The sequence below is a fragment of the Centruroides sculpturatus genome, unplaced genomic scaffold (genome assembly GCF_000671375.1).
Source record: "Centruroides sculpturatus isolate CEXI.00-Female unplaced genomic scaffold, Cexi_2.0 scaffold654, whole genome shotgun sequence".
NCBI classification, from domain to species: Eukaryota; Metazoa; Arthropoda; class Arachnida; order Scorpiones; family Buthidae; genus Centruroides; species Centruroides sculpturatus.
The window spans coordinates 139,560-157,273 of record NW_019384883.1 but is presented as its reverse complement, the minus strand read 5'-3'; the positions used below and the strand labels follow the sequence as shown (position 1 = coordinate 157,273).

General features: G+C 30.7%; 1 protein-coding gene across 1 annotated transcript in view; it reads left to right on the top strand.

The window, feature by feature from the left end:
• The first annotated feature begins 1,244 nt into the window (after positions 1-1,244).
• Positions 1,245-17,714, top strand: part of LOC111631063 (exopolyphosphatase PRUNE1-like) — a 23,045-nt gene continuing 6,575 nt past the window's right edge. Inside the window, exons 1-2 of the mRNA XM_023375257.1 lie at positions 1,245-1,458; positions 6,765-6,869. Of these exons, the coding sequence (XP_023231025.1) occupies positions 1,423-1,458; positions 6,765-6,869 (141 nt within the window). The 5' untranslated portion in view covers positions 1,245-1,422. The remainder of the gene's footprint in view (positions 1,459-6,764; positions 6,870-17,714) is intronic.

Here is a 17,714-nt window from a genome sequence, read left to right as displayed (position 1 = left end):
AATAAATTTCGATATTTTTCTACATTTAAAGAACAAATCGAATCTAATGAAAGTAGAGAAAAATGCGAAAGAGAAATAAGCAAACGAGAAAACCTTAGTAGACTGTTGAACGTGTTTCCTTTCATCGTTCATTTCTTCTGAGATAATTAAGATACTGATCGTATCAACGAATATTAAAACAATAATAGAATAAAAATGAAATAAACATTCCGTTATTTTCGAAACATTTCGGAAAGGCAAACAGTTACAAAAATTGGGAATTCCGAAAATAGCATTCAACAATGCTGTTCTTTTACATATCACTAATAAAGAAGGCATAGGCTTAGACGATGACATTGCCTTTACTTTCGCCATCTTTCTAGTAAAATGGAGTTCAATATCGTCGCCTACTTTCAATGTTGATTTTGTTTACATGAAACTATGACGTCGCTGCGTCACGATATTTTTTAATTTTCATTAAACTCGTTTGATGGAATATTGTTTCAATATGATCAACATTATTAAAACTTACGTAAATTAATAAAAAAGTTTTATGAACTTGCAACATAAATTATCCGACGACATTTTTCCTATAATTTGACAAAGCTAATTATTTTCAATAAATACAATAACTTTGCAAAGTTCCAATTTCGTAGATTTTGTTATATTTTTGCATTCTTAAAGTTAGGCCTATTATATTTGAAATTTTAATAAAATAATTCATGTTATTCTATTTTAGATTAATTTATTCTGATAGAAATCCAATTCTCCAGAAACAAATATATTTAAAATAATCGTGTTTTAGTGCCGTTTTAAAGAAACTACTCACGTCACTAATCAATAACAATGAAATTACGGTCATTAAAATAAATTTTTCTGTAATCGTTTGTTATCTGAAAATAAACATTATTTATATAAACAAAATTCACTACATATCAACAAATTAACGATAGCTTAATAAATATTTTATAATTAAATATCGATTTTCCGTTATTATACAGTATTTTTTTAAAGCAAAAAAAAGTAGCGGTGAAAAAAGCACGTGATACAATTTATCAGTTTTTTTAAAACACATATATAATGATTGGTTATTTTTACGTGACGTATATTTTATCCAATAAAGTTTAAGGTTAAAACTTTCGTCATTTACCGTTTGTCCAATTGACTATAATTTCATGTCGCTAAACATTTTCCGTCACGTGTTTTGGCAGGTGTTCGCTTTCTCGTGCGTATCTACGTCACCGATTTGACGTGATGTCACATAAAATAATCCAATAGGATTGTTGTTAGAAAAGGAATGTCTCCGGCTAAAGTCGTCTGCCAAGTTCTTGTAAACGTAAATATAATGAGATGACAGTTTTACCAGTTGTATATTGGTATAGCCTATTATTATCAAATAAATAATCTTAAATTAGTTTCGAAATGTATAATTAAATAAACAAAATGGAATCGTATCTGATTTACTGTAGACAAAATTTGGTAAGTTCATTTAAGCCTAACTGTTTATTTATTTATTTATTCATAAGAAATTGACATGCTCTGTACTGTACATGTGTTTCGTGTTAAAATACGTAAATAAAAATTATTTTATAAAAATTGCTATTTATATATAAATATTGTAATTATAATAAAATTTTAATAATATGTATAAATATATATTATATTTTTTTGATTTTTTAAAATGCTTAATCTTATGTTATAATGTGCGTTTTCAGATTTATACGACGAATTGCTGCCTGCATTTATCCTAACGCATAAGCTTTTAATAGAATTTACTGCACATACACAGCATTAAGTGGAAATTTATATAATCAATAAGTTTAAAAATATACCATTTATAAGATGAATTATGCATAAATTTCCTTTGGAATGATTAGTATGAAGTCTACTGTTTGGTTGTAATTTTGAACAGTATACTGTTGGCTTTTAATAATTATATACTGTGTATTATTTTACAAAACATTCAATTTAACTGTTGTATAAGAAGGCTTAATTATCTATATAAATACTGTATAATAATAATTAATGAATGAAAAGATCATATGTTATGCATATTTTTTGTTCTTATGCTAGTTTTCTAATTTACATAATAAATCTGTTATGAAAACAAAATTTAAAAATATTTCATTAACATCTACTTTTTACTTTATTGTAATTTTTTAATTGTTGGCTAAGCTTAATTTTTTAGAATAGTTTCAAATTATATTTCAGTTTCTAGAATAATAATTATTAAAGAATAATTTCCCATTCTATTATTTAATAATGCAAAGTTGTTGCCATACAGCAACAATTTTGTACAGACAATGTTTAGATTTCTTGATGATATACTGAATTTTGTTTTTGTTTTTGTGTTAATGTGAGATTTTCATATGCATTCCATTATTTTAAACTTTAAACATTTATATAATTTATTGTTGAAAACATTATATAATTGCAATATCGTAAATGCAAATGATACATATTATAAATGGTTCACATAATTTATTTAATAAGAAATTAAAATCTTTAATAACAAAATTTAATTATAATTATTAAATAAAAGGAAATCTTAAAATTACAATAATTATGAGAAAATAGAGAAAAATATAATTTTCATCATTTTTCTGTTGTAAAAACTTATCTATATTCTAATTTTTTCTTCAAGTCTCATTAAAGATCAAATGTAATTTTTTACATGATTATTGATTGAAATAAAATGACTGAGTTTAATAAAATCTGAATTAAGACATTTAAATAAAGTATAAATATATTGAAAAAGCCTTCCATGCTAATTAACAAATTTTATCTCATAACAAAAAGTATGTTATTAAATTAAACAAATATATTTTCAAATGTTTCAAAACCTGAAGTTTTTATCAATATAGTAATATTTTAGAATATTAAAACTTCATTTTTCTTAGTTTTAATAAAGTAATCTAGTAATAAAATTTGTCTTAATAAATTTTATTATAATACTTAATCACCTCATACTATTTTTTAGACATGAATAACATTAATAAAATTTTTTATAAATCTGTTTTACTGTTTAATGTACATTTACTGTTTTTAATGTGTTGTTTGTAATTACTTTTTTATATCTCATATTGACTTAAAACACATGTAAATGAATGCAAACATATTTCAATAAATGCATATGAAAATTAGAACTACAGTATATTTAGATAAAAGCCAAACAATTATCAGATTAAATCAGGCTACTTAGTGGACCAATTTAATTTGGTAATTGTTTGGCTTTAATATAATTATCAAGCTTTGTGATGTTTATATATGTATATATAGTACTAATTATTTATTTTTTTCATAAATTGTTTTATTATTGTGTGCAATAATTTTCAAGGAAAATTTTGGTTCTGAAGATATTTTGTATCTCTGCTGTCATGTAGCTTCTTTAGAACTTTATTCACAATTGCTGTGTAGCAGTACCATCTCATAATACTTTTCATTTATAGAGTTTGCCATAATCTTGTTGACTTGATACTCTTCAAAGGACTGCGCATTACCACATGTGAGTGTTTATTTGCAATAATGATTTTACATCACAGCCATATTTTGAATATGAGAGAGTGTACCACTCATAATTCTCATAATGCAAATGATGGCATTGTGCGTAATGTCTAACCATCTATTTGTATCATCTGTTTTTGGGAAATGTCATTTCCTACTGATTCAGTGATGATCTACAACCTTTTCATATAATTGTTTTATATACTTCTCATAGTTTCTGAGATAGGAACACTAACTTTCAAACATTACTACAAAAGGTAATACCATCAGTCTATTATCTAGTATTCATGGTTACTTTACCACACCAATACCATAACTCTAGATACTTTTATTCGTTTGACTTAGGACTTCATTGTGCACCATGTATAATAAAGTTACATTGGCCTCAATCACTGACATGAAATGTTTGAGTAGAAGCAGACTTCTTACAGAAAAGTGAAGTAAGCTAAATCAAAAGGGGATGTTGACTAAGCTAATTCTTCTAAGATTTCATTACTTGAATAATTGAAATCTTAGAAGAAACAAATATTTTAGACCCATCTGAAAAGTCCAACCCTTGATGACTCATACTGCCATGTTATCTGTTGGGTGATTAAGAGCCTGTACACACTAGGCGTTTTTCAACACGCGTTTAACGCCGAGCGTTTAGCGGAGCGTGCGCACTGGCTCGGTTTGGAAATGGATGTGGAAGTGTTTGCTTGTGTGTGGCTCCTCTATCGTCGCTATAAAAGACGACGGCAGAGGCAAAGAGAATTTTGGGTGCACCCAATATTACGAAATAGACTGACGCAAGAAATGTTTGCGACGTTGTATCTAAAACTAAGACAAAATAAATTCAAGTTTTTTAATTCTTTTAAAATATCTATAAAATCCTTTGATGATGGTTGGTCTCTTTTAGATTTCATCAATAAATAGATAAGTATCGAAATGATCGTTCTCCATTTCAGCACATATATCTCAAAGCGCTTGGCTGACGCCCGCAAAACGCACGATCGCATGTACGGTAACATGGCAGCACATATATCTCAAAGCGCCCGTAAAACGTGCGTTTTAACAAAAATCTATAAACGCACGTTAAACGCGCGCTTGGCGTTTGAGTGTGTACGCCTACATAGAACTCTTGGTTCTTCAAAACGCACGTTTAACGCGCGTTGAAAAACGCTTAGTGTGTACACAGCCTAAGTGCCATCTGCCTATTTTTAATTTTTTAAAACAACAAATTTTAAAAAATAAGAGCATTTTTATTTTATCTTACCATTGGTTATTCTCTTTTAAAATATTTATAGATATTTAATTTGAATTTTAACAGTTGGGTCCACTTAACATAGCATTGTATAAGAGAGCAGTTTGCTTAAGAGAAAATACTCATGTTCCTGATTTTCTTCCCTATGATTTACATGTCCTGTTAAAAGAGCACCAGATATTGGAGCAGTCTGTTTAAATGAGGATTGTGTCAGTGGCTTTTTTTAGAACCATCTTGCGTAAGAAAGCACTATTCTGAGAAGATTTATAAGGATCTATCTTTAATCTTACAGTACAGTACATCACTATTCAGGGTGCTTGGTGACAGGCCTATCTGCACTATGGTATTTGTTGAGTTTTGTTGAAATATGTGGTCTGTTAAAAGCAGTGGCTTGCTGTGACATTTGATGATAGGGAAGCTGTGTTTCTGTAAGAAGCCGACAGCCAGGGGCAATCAGTCAATTGCGTGTCAGTGATGGTCTAGGTTGTATTCGTATCATTTATTTGATAAGCCAGTAAAAACCGTAGACTTCTCTAAATGCATTTTTAATATCACAATTACATTCCGAATCGCTAGCCACAATATAAGGGCTACAATTAAAAATAAAATAATAAAAACTTACTTGGTGAAATAAAATGTGTGGTGGATGTACCGGTACATACCTGGTACAAAATATTCTTCAATTGTATGAATATACTTTTAAAGAAAATTATAATTAAATATAGCTTTGTAAAAAACGTGCATAACAATAACATAAAATATTCTTTACTTTTTAAATCTTAAAACAATGCACTTAGTCAAATAGCTCCCTACGAGTGACTAATGAATGGAATTAGAGACGGTTGCAGTGCATGCATACACACTGACTGCCAAATCCCCAGGGTGCCAATATGGTCAATGTCAAATACCTGTTTTGTCGCATCACTAGTGTAAATCAAAGGACACGACAGGGTTGTTGTAAATTTTAAATGTTTCTCACCATAGCTGTAAAAATCTAAATATGTTAAACTTAATAGTCATTTGTTTTCTAACTAATTCATTTTAGGACCAAGTGTCCTCAGAAATTTCCAAAATTTACAACTTTTCGGTCATTGAACTGGAAAAAATTCTGTCTTTATTTCGTTAATAATACAAAGAAATCAGTCTCCACTGTACTCAGCTAGAGATGGTTCGGTTAAGCTTTTGTTTAAGTAAAATTTTGGCTCTTTCATCAGGATTTTGTTTATGTCCCCAATTCCCTAATCGCTTAATTATTTAACTACTTCTTAAGTAGAAATAAATCGAAACCAGTTACTTTGTACTCGAATATTTGTAGTCTCGGGAAAAAAGTGGAAAGACAAATTTTTATGACAAACGGATACATAAATCGTAAATTTAAGGAAAATAAATTCTAGATCTTTTTCTGTACCTCGTGCATCTCTCTCATTCATTAAATTTAGTTGTAAATGATGCTGTCAAAGTAACAGTTAATTTTTTAACATTATACAAGAATTGTACACATTTTTTTCTACATCCCTTTAAAGATGGGATATATGAAATTGTAATATCACTGGTTTAACATTGAAATCCGTGAGTAATATAAAATAGGAGAGCGGAATAAAAATATGAAATATTTTAATGGATTTTTTAAACTCCTGTCAATACAGAACTATCATAAAAACATACCAATAAATTCATATCAGTTGGGTTAAGTTATAAATCTACTCGTGATTCACGTAATCGGGCGAGGGTGGCCAAATATCTAGCAGACAGGCGGCTAACAGCCCAGAACCAGTCCTGGATAGAATTGGATGCGGTATACGTGTAGCATCCACCCGAGAACCTAGGCTTCCACCAGCTAAACCGGGTGAGGTTGGTGCTCTGTAAAGCGCATGCGTGAATCTGGCTTTTTGGATGCTGACAATAGAGCGCTTCCACTCCGCCACCAATNAAATCTTTAGAAAAATGTAAGGTTTTTAAATAAAACCAGAATAAGGTTTTAAAATTCTAATGATTATATTGAATGATTATTAATTTTATAATGTTTTTTTTTATTAAGGAAAATTTGAAAAAGTTTAAAGAAGTATATGTTGTATTAGGAAATGAAACCTGTGATTTAGATTCAGTTGTTTCATCTCTTGTCACTGCATATTTCTTGCATCATGTAAGTATTTTAAAAATATAATAATAGAGTAAATATTTTGTATTTTTTGGATAAAGCACTTTTTATCCAAGTGGATTAAACTTTAGCAGTTAAATCAAACTGAATAAGGATGATGATCTAAAGATTTTTTTCAATCTTTATTCTGTTTGATTTAACTGACAAAGCTTATCATCAGGATGAAAATATTTTAATTTTTAATGTTTATTTTTATTTCACAACAAAATGATGATTTAAGACTTTACACCATCTACATATCCACTTCATTCAGTACTGTGTCATTTGTTTGCCAATATGTGTGTTGGGTTTCCATTCCTCTTGGCTTGCAATTTTTCTTTCATATTCTTCATGTGGATGTGGCCCATATCCACAAGGAAAATGAAGAAATACCATATGGAGCAGATGGATGAAAGGAAAATGGAAAAAGAACAACCAGAAAGAAAGAATTGGAAAAAAAAAATATTAAAAAAAAGATTGCAAGTCAACAGAAGAGGGATGGAAATCTGAAACATATATTGGCAAATAAATGTATAAAGGATATGGTACTGAATAAAGTGGATCTGTCAATAATCTGAGGTCTTAAACCATCACTTCATTGTGAACTAAAAACAGATATTAAAAATAAAGACATGGTTTAAACAAAAGAAAGGATTTTAATTTTATAAAATTTGCTACTTATATATAAAGATTATAATTATAATAAAATTTAAATAATTTGTGTATATTCTTTTTTCATTATTTAATTAGTTTTTTTTAATGCTTATTCTTATGTTATAATCTGTGTTTTCAGATTTATACAACATTACTACTTGTATTTATCCTATTGCATAAGCTTTTAATAGAATTTAGTGGAAAGGGTTCACCACCTTGAAAGCCTTAGTCATCAGTTTTAAGGAGATGAATTCTTCCTATTCTGTGTGGAAATCTATTTTTTATATCATTTAATAATACTATTAATACTATTATTATCTTTTCCTACATCATCTACTATTGTCATGTGAAAGGCATTCACCAATCAACAATGTATTTTATTTTATAAACTATGTTTCATCATGTCACATTTGATTATAGAAATAACCTAGCCTGGTAATGACTGCTTAAAACAGTAGAAAATGTTTGTTTCAGCATTAAAGTACATTTTATGTGCTGAGTTTTAATGTTTTGATTGTGTATACTTGTTATGTATACAACACGAATGAAACTCTGTTCATTAAAATTCTTTCAAAATAAATTGTTTGTCAAAAAAATGCAATATACTTGCAAGGAAATATCTTACCATAATGAAAGTTTTTACAAGTATATATAAAAAGATAAGAAAAAGAAACAATTAAAATTTCAAAGCAAAATAATTAACAATAGCATCACATATGATAGAACTTAGTATGCTTGTACAACTAACTACCTGTGGCAGTGATAAATGATGAAATGGAAATTATTCATATATTTGTTCATTCATATAAATAATTCATATATTCATTGTCATATGATAGCAAAGTTCTTACACTATCATATGACAGATTTTGCCATGCAATTCAAACTAGTGCTCAAGACCAGTGATGCTCTGCAGTGTCTCCTCAAAAATTTTTACTAACTGGATAGAATGAAGTAGTCAAGTGGACAAAAAAGTGCAATATTATAATATTCTCTGATTTATAAATACAGTCCCTTTTTCTACACATTATATTATGTAATAAATTTCTAGAATCAGATTTCTTCTGATTCTAGAAATTTATTAACTTAGAGTTAATTAACTTTTGTAATCTTTTTGAAACGCACTTAAATTTATACATGTGTATGAATTATTCATGAATAAGGGAAAAACAAACCATTTGTGAACTTTTTTGGTTTTCAACTTATTTCATTCCTCAAAGTTGTTCTAAAACCAAAACAAATTTTTTCATAAAAAACAATATAAAATCAATTAATCCATTCCTGACCCCCAAAACAAAATCTTTTTATTAGTTTTTTAGCTGTATTTCATATATAAAAATGCTTATAAACACAATATAATATAATATGTATAATATTATATTATCTATATTTATCTATATCTATTTCTATATATAATATATATATATATATCAGGGGTGCACAACGTGCGGCCCGCGGGCCACATACGGCCCCCTATCAATGTTTATGCGGCCCGCGGACTTACAGGCCAAATCTCTTCTTTCGAAGTTTCTAAGTGTAGAACTTTTTCCCTTTCACAGTCATTAGCACCCAACTGTTTTATGACTTTCCCTGAGGTGAGAAATGGGGGGTTGTTCTATAAATAAGTCTATTTCTAGCTAACACTTTCTGGTTTAGATATCGAATATTCTAAGTCTAATACATAGTATTATAACGATTTTTTGAAGAATCAAATAAAATAAAATGATGTTAGAACGTCATTTCCGATGTTATCGGGAAGTTTCTATTTTGGCGGGAAATCTTCAATTTTATGCTTCGGAAAACTTGCCTATTCGTCTAAATAGCGTCAAATAACAAAAATAAGTGAAAATAGCGCTGAAAAACCATGAAAATAACGATTTTTTAGCATTTGTTTACATTCTAGATTCTGATTGGTATAGTCGAATTTGAATCAATCTTTTCTGAAAAGACGCTTATTCGTCAACCTAATGTCATTCAAACTAGAAAAAAACTAACCAGAGTTCAAAAAGGAATGTACAAAAAGCTATAAAACCAATAATTTACAACAATATCTCTCCATAGACAAAGAATAGAAAAAAAATTTTTCACATCAAATTTATTATTATTAAGTTGGACCAAGAAAATTAATACTGTAGTTGGAATAGAGTCATTACGACTAAAAGGAAGCCATTTGCATTAAAATATTTTGGATTTAATAATTATTACAAACCGCGTCAAGCCATAAACTTGTCAACAAAGAGGGTTGTAAAATGATTCCGTGTAGCTAGAAAGCTGCGGTTTTTTTTGTTTGAAAGAAAACAGATATATTTAGGTTATTTAAGTAGTAAATTAATTGGAACTTTTTATTTACTTTTATTTTTACATTCTTTTTTTCGTAAATTTAAAATTAAATTATTATTTTTAATTTTTATTTTATTTGAAATTTAACAGTCGTAAACTGTGATATATTTGTGACAGAAAAAAAAAAAAAACAGATTGATTCTAGCGCCAATTTGAAACGAGATATCGCAATTTTAATAATTATATTTAAAATATTCAGATTTTCCACTGCACTGTGTTAATCACTTTTGATTCATTTCTGAACACGGGGGTAAAACTGACGGGCCATAAATATAATTTAGGTAAGAATGGTAACCACATTTATGATGGATTAGTGTCCTGCACCTGGCATGTTGACGATCTGACTCACAAATTCTGAGAAATGGTGGAGACGCCCGGACAGGGGTCGAACGAATTAAGACCTGCCTGGCCACGTGTGCGTAATAGTCTTCTGTCCCCGCCTCTTTAGTCTTTGGTCAGAGTGGATACAGAACAAAGCACGTGGTAGTCTAGCTTGCCTTATCTCAAACATGATTTGTTGCGGGCCTCAGAATTTTCGGCACAATGAGACATTGTTTTGCAGAGTGAACAGTATGGCGCCGGGCATTAAACGCAAGGTCAATCGCGAGAATCATCAGTTTCAAGAAGTGGAAGTGTGGACTAACAAGTACTGTTTTGTGCAACAGAACAACAGCATTATTTGCCTTTTGTGCAATGGAACAATAGCAGTGCCAAAAGAATTCAACCTGAAGCGACATCATGAAAGCCAACACAAGGATTTCCTTCTGCAAGGTACGGAACGCAAACGGAAAATCGAATCGTTACGACGATCACTAATCAGCCAACAAAATGTGTTCAAGAAACAATCTGGAGAATTGGATGCGGCTGTTGAAGCCAGCCTAGAAATATCTGCTTTAATAGCCAAGAATGGGAAACCTTTCACAGATGGCGATATGATAAAAAAGTGTCTTATCATCGCAAGTGAGATGTGTCCTGAGAAGACAGTGTTTTCAAACAATCAGTCTTAACCACATGACGATACAACAGAGAATCTCGCAAATTGCATCAGACATTTCTGGCCAACTTAATATTTTAGTTGCAAACTGTGCTTATTTTTCTTTGGCTGTGGAAGAATCCACTGACATATCATCAACAGCACAAGTGATTGTGTTTATTAGAAGTGTTTCACTAGATTTTATTGTGAATGAAGAATTTCTTGGCATGGCATCACTTTCCGGACATACAACTGGTGCTGACTTACTTACTGGTTTATTGAGCGTTTGCAACAAATCAGCACTGGACTTTGACAAGCTATCCAGCATTGCCACTGATGGAGCACCATCTATGGTTGGATGTGAGAATGGCATGGTCACCTTGCTGAAAAACCACCTTGGGGACAGGCAAAAGGAGTTAGTCCAGTATCATTGCATAATTCACCAACAGCAACTTTGTGCAAAGAAGCTGGGATTTGAACGTCTGCTGAAAGATGTCTATGATACTGTGAACTTAATCCGCCGTCATGGACTCAACCATCGACTCTTCACATCATTTCTTGAAGAAATAGATGCTGATTATGCTGACCTGCCCACGTATACTGAAGTTCGTTGGCTGAGCAAGGCAACAGTCCTCAAGAGATTTGTGGAGCTATTGGGGCCTATTATCACTTTCCTCAAAGAATGGGGGAACACTACAAGGAATTTGGAGGGACAAAGATGGCAGTGTGATTTAGCTTTCCTTGCTGCTTATCTAAACGACCTTAATTTGAGATTGCAAGGAAAGATGCAACTTGTTTCTCAATTGACAAGTAACATCAATGCATTTATGACCAAACTATTACTTTTCGAGTCCCACATGCAATCAGAGAACTTTACAAACTTTCCACATTGCAAGGCCATGAAAGAGAAATACCCACATATGAAAATGGATTACTCTGACCAAGTTAACATCCTCTTTACATCATTCAATGAGAGGTTTGCTGAATTCCAGAAATGCAAGATCTACCTGAAACTTTTTTCAACTCCATTTGATGTGAAAGTGGAAGATGCCCCTTCAGATGCCCAACTTGAGTTGATAGACATCCAGTGCAGTGATGAATTGAAATCACAGTTTAAAAATTCTAATCTCCTCATATTTTACAAAGAACTGCCAGATATGTCATTTCCAAAACTGAAAGACAATGCTTGATTTTGTGCAAGTATGTTTGGCAGTACCTATGTATGCGAACAAGTGTTTTCGCTTATGAATTTAAACAAGTGCAAAACATGGAACAGGTTAACCAGCAAGAATTTGGAAAATCTGTTGGTTGTTTCAACATCTGCCATTACGCCAGACATCAAGGAGATTGCCGCCAGCATCCAATCTCAGCCATCGCATTAATCGCTTGGAGGTCCGGCCCCCAGTCAGTAAATTTAATCTTAATTTGGTCCTTCTTCAGAAAAGGTTGTGCATCCCTGTATATATATACATATAATGCAAAATGTTCTACCATCACCACCAACCAAAACAGAAAATGCTTTACAAAGAAGTGCTATAAATAGAGACTCGACTCTGACTGGATGCATGAAATATAACCAAATGAGCAATTATTTATTGTGACATTGTTACAATGCCAGGCTGCAATTTTTAATTTATTTCATTTAAAATGCATGCAAATACATGCTCTCTACCTCAAATTAATACCAAATTATCTTGCCCCTGTACATCATACTTTTCCATTAGCAATAGAGTCATACTGGTCATCTATTAACTGCTTTCACGGGAAAAGTTTTGAATTGAAATAATATGACTTCCAGTTTGCATCAGAAGTTCATATATAGTTAATCGGGCCTCATGCCCCTAAGGTTTCCATATCTGGTCTTGTCTTTCTTCTATCTAACTTTGTTCTTCAGATTAATTAAGGAAAGACAGACAGATGGACAACAGTGGGAATTTATAGGTATACAATTTTTTTAAATTGAAGCCTAATCAATCAAGACCGACAACAAGTACTTTATCCACACTTTCCAAAATATTATGTTTCAATTGGTTTGATGTTAATTTCAATTTTAGTTAATTAATTTTAATTTTATTTTAATTCTACTTTTAGTTTCAGTTTCAGTGGAAAGTTTTAATTATTATTTCTAGTTTCAATTAACTGGCTACCTAGTATTAATAATTATTAAATACTAATACTGTATTATATTAATAAATTTTTGTCATTTAACTTAAACATATTTAAACATGAATTCTTGGACATCATTTATATTATGTAAATGTCAATTAATGCGGTTTTTATTAATTAATTTTAATTAAATTCAGCTGTGGCACATATCAAAAATTGGAAATAGTAGCTTTCCACATGTGCATTGAAATGCAATTTAAATAACAGCATAATTGATGATTCATATCATGATGTGAGGTAATCTCTGCACCACTAACTTCTGAATTGGTAGTAGTCCTGTTGTTGATTGGTCAGGCTGTCGAGTTTCTTTAGCATAGCAAGTATATGAAGTTGATCATATGTTCAGCTTTGTTGAGTAGCTTGTTCAGCAACCAAGGTATAGTACAGCAATTAGAGTAACAATGAGTTCAAAATTTTGTTTGTAACTCGAATTGTTCAAAAAGTGAGGCATTCAAAATCCAAGATTTGACTGTACTATAAAAATGGATAATATAGAACTTTATACAATTTTGGACAAAATTTCTCTTTGTTTTTACTGGTCTATGATTAATGTTATAAAAATATATGCAATTTTAGATTTAAAATTAATAATTTTAAATTCTTGTAGTGGCTACATACAAATTTAAATTTATATGTAATCATTACAAATATTTAAGAGTGTAATTAAATTGAGGTAGAAGAGAATTGAGCAATAGGAAATAGGAAAAATGAGAAAAGTCAGTTTGAGAGGATAGATGGAATCTGGTAGAATGCCAAAATTTCAAAAAGAAAATGGAATATATGTAACATCATAGTGAGAAGTATATTATTTATTATATAGATTTAAAATGTAGGGAATAATATCAAATTAGATGAACTCAGGCTAACCAAATAAATGCACTGAAAGGTAATGCAGATTATTATTAATGCATAAAATAAAAAATGAAAAAATTAGCGATGAACATAAAGAAATCTATTATTGATAAAATAAAAAGAAGGCAGGAAATGTGGTGTAGTTATGTGATGATGCAAATTGTGCAAGGGTAGCCATGAAATAGAAACCCCAAAAAAATGAGACAAAGACTGAAAATGACTTGGAAATAAGGTATACAAATACTTTTAATACAGTACATTTAAAAAAAAATGCTTTTATTGGTGAAGTTTTTTGAGATTTGGGGTAGGTCACCATATACACCTCTATTACATCACTACAGTGCATTTATACACATACATCATGATTAAATTTTACATTTGGTTGTGTGTATAAGGTTTCAGGATGGAGAGGATAATACAGATGAGACAAATCCTTAAAATATCATTGTTGTCAGACTTAGAAGACTGAGACTTTGAGGACATACCCATTGAATTAGAAATTGATTTGAAGGCATGATTCAAAGCAAGGTAAAAGCATTTAAAAATGATGGGTCTCAAGAGACATCAACAAATAAATATGTGTGAATTTATTAAGGAATTATTTAACTACACAGACAAAGCTTCTGCAAAGTCTGTATGGATAATTGATGATTTTATTGTTGGTTTGATGTCTTTATTACTATGCTTATTAGTTTCTTCTTAAAATAACTAAAGAATTCCATTTTCTGGCTTAACTTTAAAGTATAATTTAATAAATACAAAATTCTATTTATATGTCAGTTTTGTTTTCTGAAAATGTGTAATGTCCAGAATAATGTCTGTTTGTCCCATTGAAGTGACATTACAATCCAAATATGTTAACATTTGATAGAGTTGCATTTAAAATTTTGGAGTTGACCCTCATTCTACTTCTGACCAGGGCTGCGGAGTCGATAAAAAAAACACTCGACTTTGACTTCGACTCCTGATAATTTTAGTAGGCTGACTCTGACTCTGACTCCCAAATCCAGCAAAATTAAATACCGAGTCATTTTATGGGGGGCAGAGGTGCCCTACTCTAAACTCTGAAAGGATCCCTGGGCATTTACCCAAATACTTTTATAGTTAATATTTTTAATATTTAACTTACATTAATATTTATTTGTATAAAAAAATTAATTTTTAACAAATATTTAATAAGAGGAAAAAGGGGAAGTGATAAAATTCTACATCTACATATCTTTATTCTACAGCTTTTGCACTTCAATTTCACCTTTCCTGAAAAGTTAGTTCAATTAAAAAGTGTGTGATCTAACTACTTCAGCCCCTTGTTCAGAAAAGAAAAATATATACTCTGATCAATTAGACTGGCTCATTCAGAAAAATAGAATACTTATTTAGAGTGGGGATAAGAAAGGAATGAATCAATAATAATCAAATTCGATTGGGTCAAAATAATTTAACTACTAAACACAAATACTACAAAGAAAACTATTGATACATATTTAATAAATTAAATTGTTGCATTTTGTGATTAAAATAAATGAATGGTTGTCTCTTTAATCCGAAAATATTTCTCTTGGTAGACTATCTTACAGCAAGTCAGGTCAAGTATTGCTATCTTACAGCAAGTCAGGTCAAGTATTGACCTGACTTGCTGTAAGATAGTCTACCAAGAGAAATATTTTCGGATTAAAGAGACAACCATTCAGTGAATGAATATACAGCTACAATTAGTAAATTTAAAATAAATGAATTATAACAAAATACAAATACATTTTAAAAAATTAATAAATATAAAATAAATTTTGTTTCATTTAAATAAAAAAAAACTAAATTAAATCTTAAATGCCGGAGTCAGAGTTGACACATTTTTTCTGACTCCAACTCCTATGGCCAGAAATTTCTCCCAACTCTGATTCCACAGCCCTGCTTCTCACAGAGTTCACACAGGAGTTCTTTAGCTGATTTAATAATGCTTTTTCTAATGTAAACACTGACAAAAAGTATTATTTTTAATCATTAAGGTCACATTGCTTAGTATATATACATTTATACAGTATATAATATATTTGAGGATTTGATATACAAGTATCCTTCAAAAGTGCCATGTTATGCAAATCCATGCTATATGAAACAAAGGACTAATGCAAAACATAGGGTTAGGTTCCAAAAGTTAACAAAAGTATACTATTCAATTTTGTTACTAAAAGAAATATGTTTATTAAAGCAATCAATAATTAACTAATAAACACAATTAAAAGGGCTGTATTATGCATTATTATTAATTTCAGTTAAATGAGGACGTTTTCTTTTTATTATAATTTTTTTTATTTTATTTATTATCGTTTTTATTCTTTTTATTTTATTATATATACTTATTTATTATATTATATTAATACAGATACAACTATAAGGAGTGACTTTACTTCCCTTATATGAAACTAAACTTTTGTAAGTAGGCTTATAGTATTTTTGTGGGCTCAATTGCAGATATGAATGACACTGTTGGGACCTTAATAGGGATTGCAATTGCTGGATCCCTTATCCAGCAATCCAGCTGGATTCAGTGCATTCTTCAACCTGCTGGATCCAGCATCAGGTGCTGGATCCAGCGCTGCGGATCCACAAATACTCAATTAACTTTCTAAATAATAGCGCAAAAGTCTACGTTATCGGTGTTGCCACGTTTCTACGTGTGCTATCGCTCGGTGGCGAGGGCGACATTGCCATTTAGTGTGTCACATGCTACACCCCTTCTCTACACCGCACTGCCTGCCTTTTCACCTCTGCTGATCTAATTGCCAGTTGACTTTCCACTCTTGCTGAATAAAGTGTCTTCGCGCTAAATAAAATAAGTAACTCCTCTCCTAGTCCTGGTGCATAATTCTAATTTACGGTCAGTTGTGACGTCAATGAATCACATGACGGAACGATCTCAGTTTATTAATTAAGCATATGGAGAGCTGCAGCCTCGTGCCTTGTCCACGAAACCTAACCTATAAACTCGCCGTAAAAGCTCTCTGTAGAAGAGAGTCGAGTTTGATACCTGCTGACACAACCTTGAAATTTATCTTACACAAACTAAAAATCCAGGACACAATCTTGAGTGCTGACCTTTCCGAGGCACCCCGCAAAAGAATCAGAGAACGGCGTCTTATCGAGGTCAGAGGGATGCTGATTTACATACAGAACCCCAAGAAGTATAACCAAAAAGTTAGAAAGCCCAATTATTCTTTCACAATACCAAAAAAAATGTAATGCACCAGGAGATGAAAAATATGCTGAATCGAGTAAATATGTATGTAGTAGAATCAGCAGAAATGGCTGAGGATATTACGGAAACGGAAAACGATGATCCAGATAACCCGCATTCATTTGCTGAATTTCACATTGGAACAAGAATCGGAGATCCAACTAAAGCGTGAAAAAGAAAACTTCATGAAACAAAAATAAACTAGTACTGAGAAGGATTATGATAAGTTATAATAAAAGGAAATGGCTGTTTATGAACGTGAGGGAGTCAAAGGTAAAAACTTATCTTTGATTTATGATTATTTGATGACTCTGAAACCAACTAGCATAGAGGCAGAAAGAGCCTTCTCCGCAGCGGGATATATATGCAGTTCATTAAGAAGTAGGTTGGGAGACAACACCATCAATACCACTTGTTTCTTGAGATCCAACTTCCAGAAAAGTGAAAAAAATAAAAAATAAAATAAAATAACAGAAGTGATTGATTTAATTTTATTTAATCCTTTAAAATACTTTATTCAAGACAAGACTAATATTTTATAACTTCTATTCTAATTCTATTAAGTAAGAGTTTTAAACTTTTATTGTATAAGTGGTTAGTGGGCTAGGCTAGGCAATTTTATTGTTAAAAT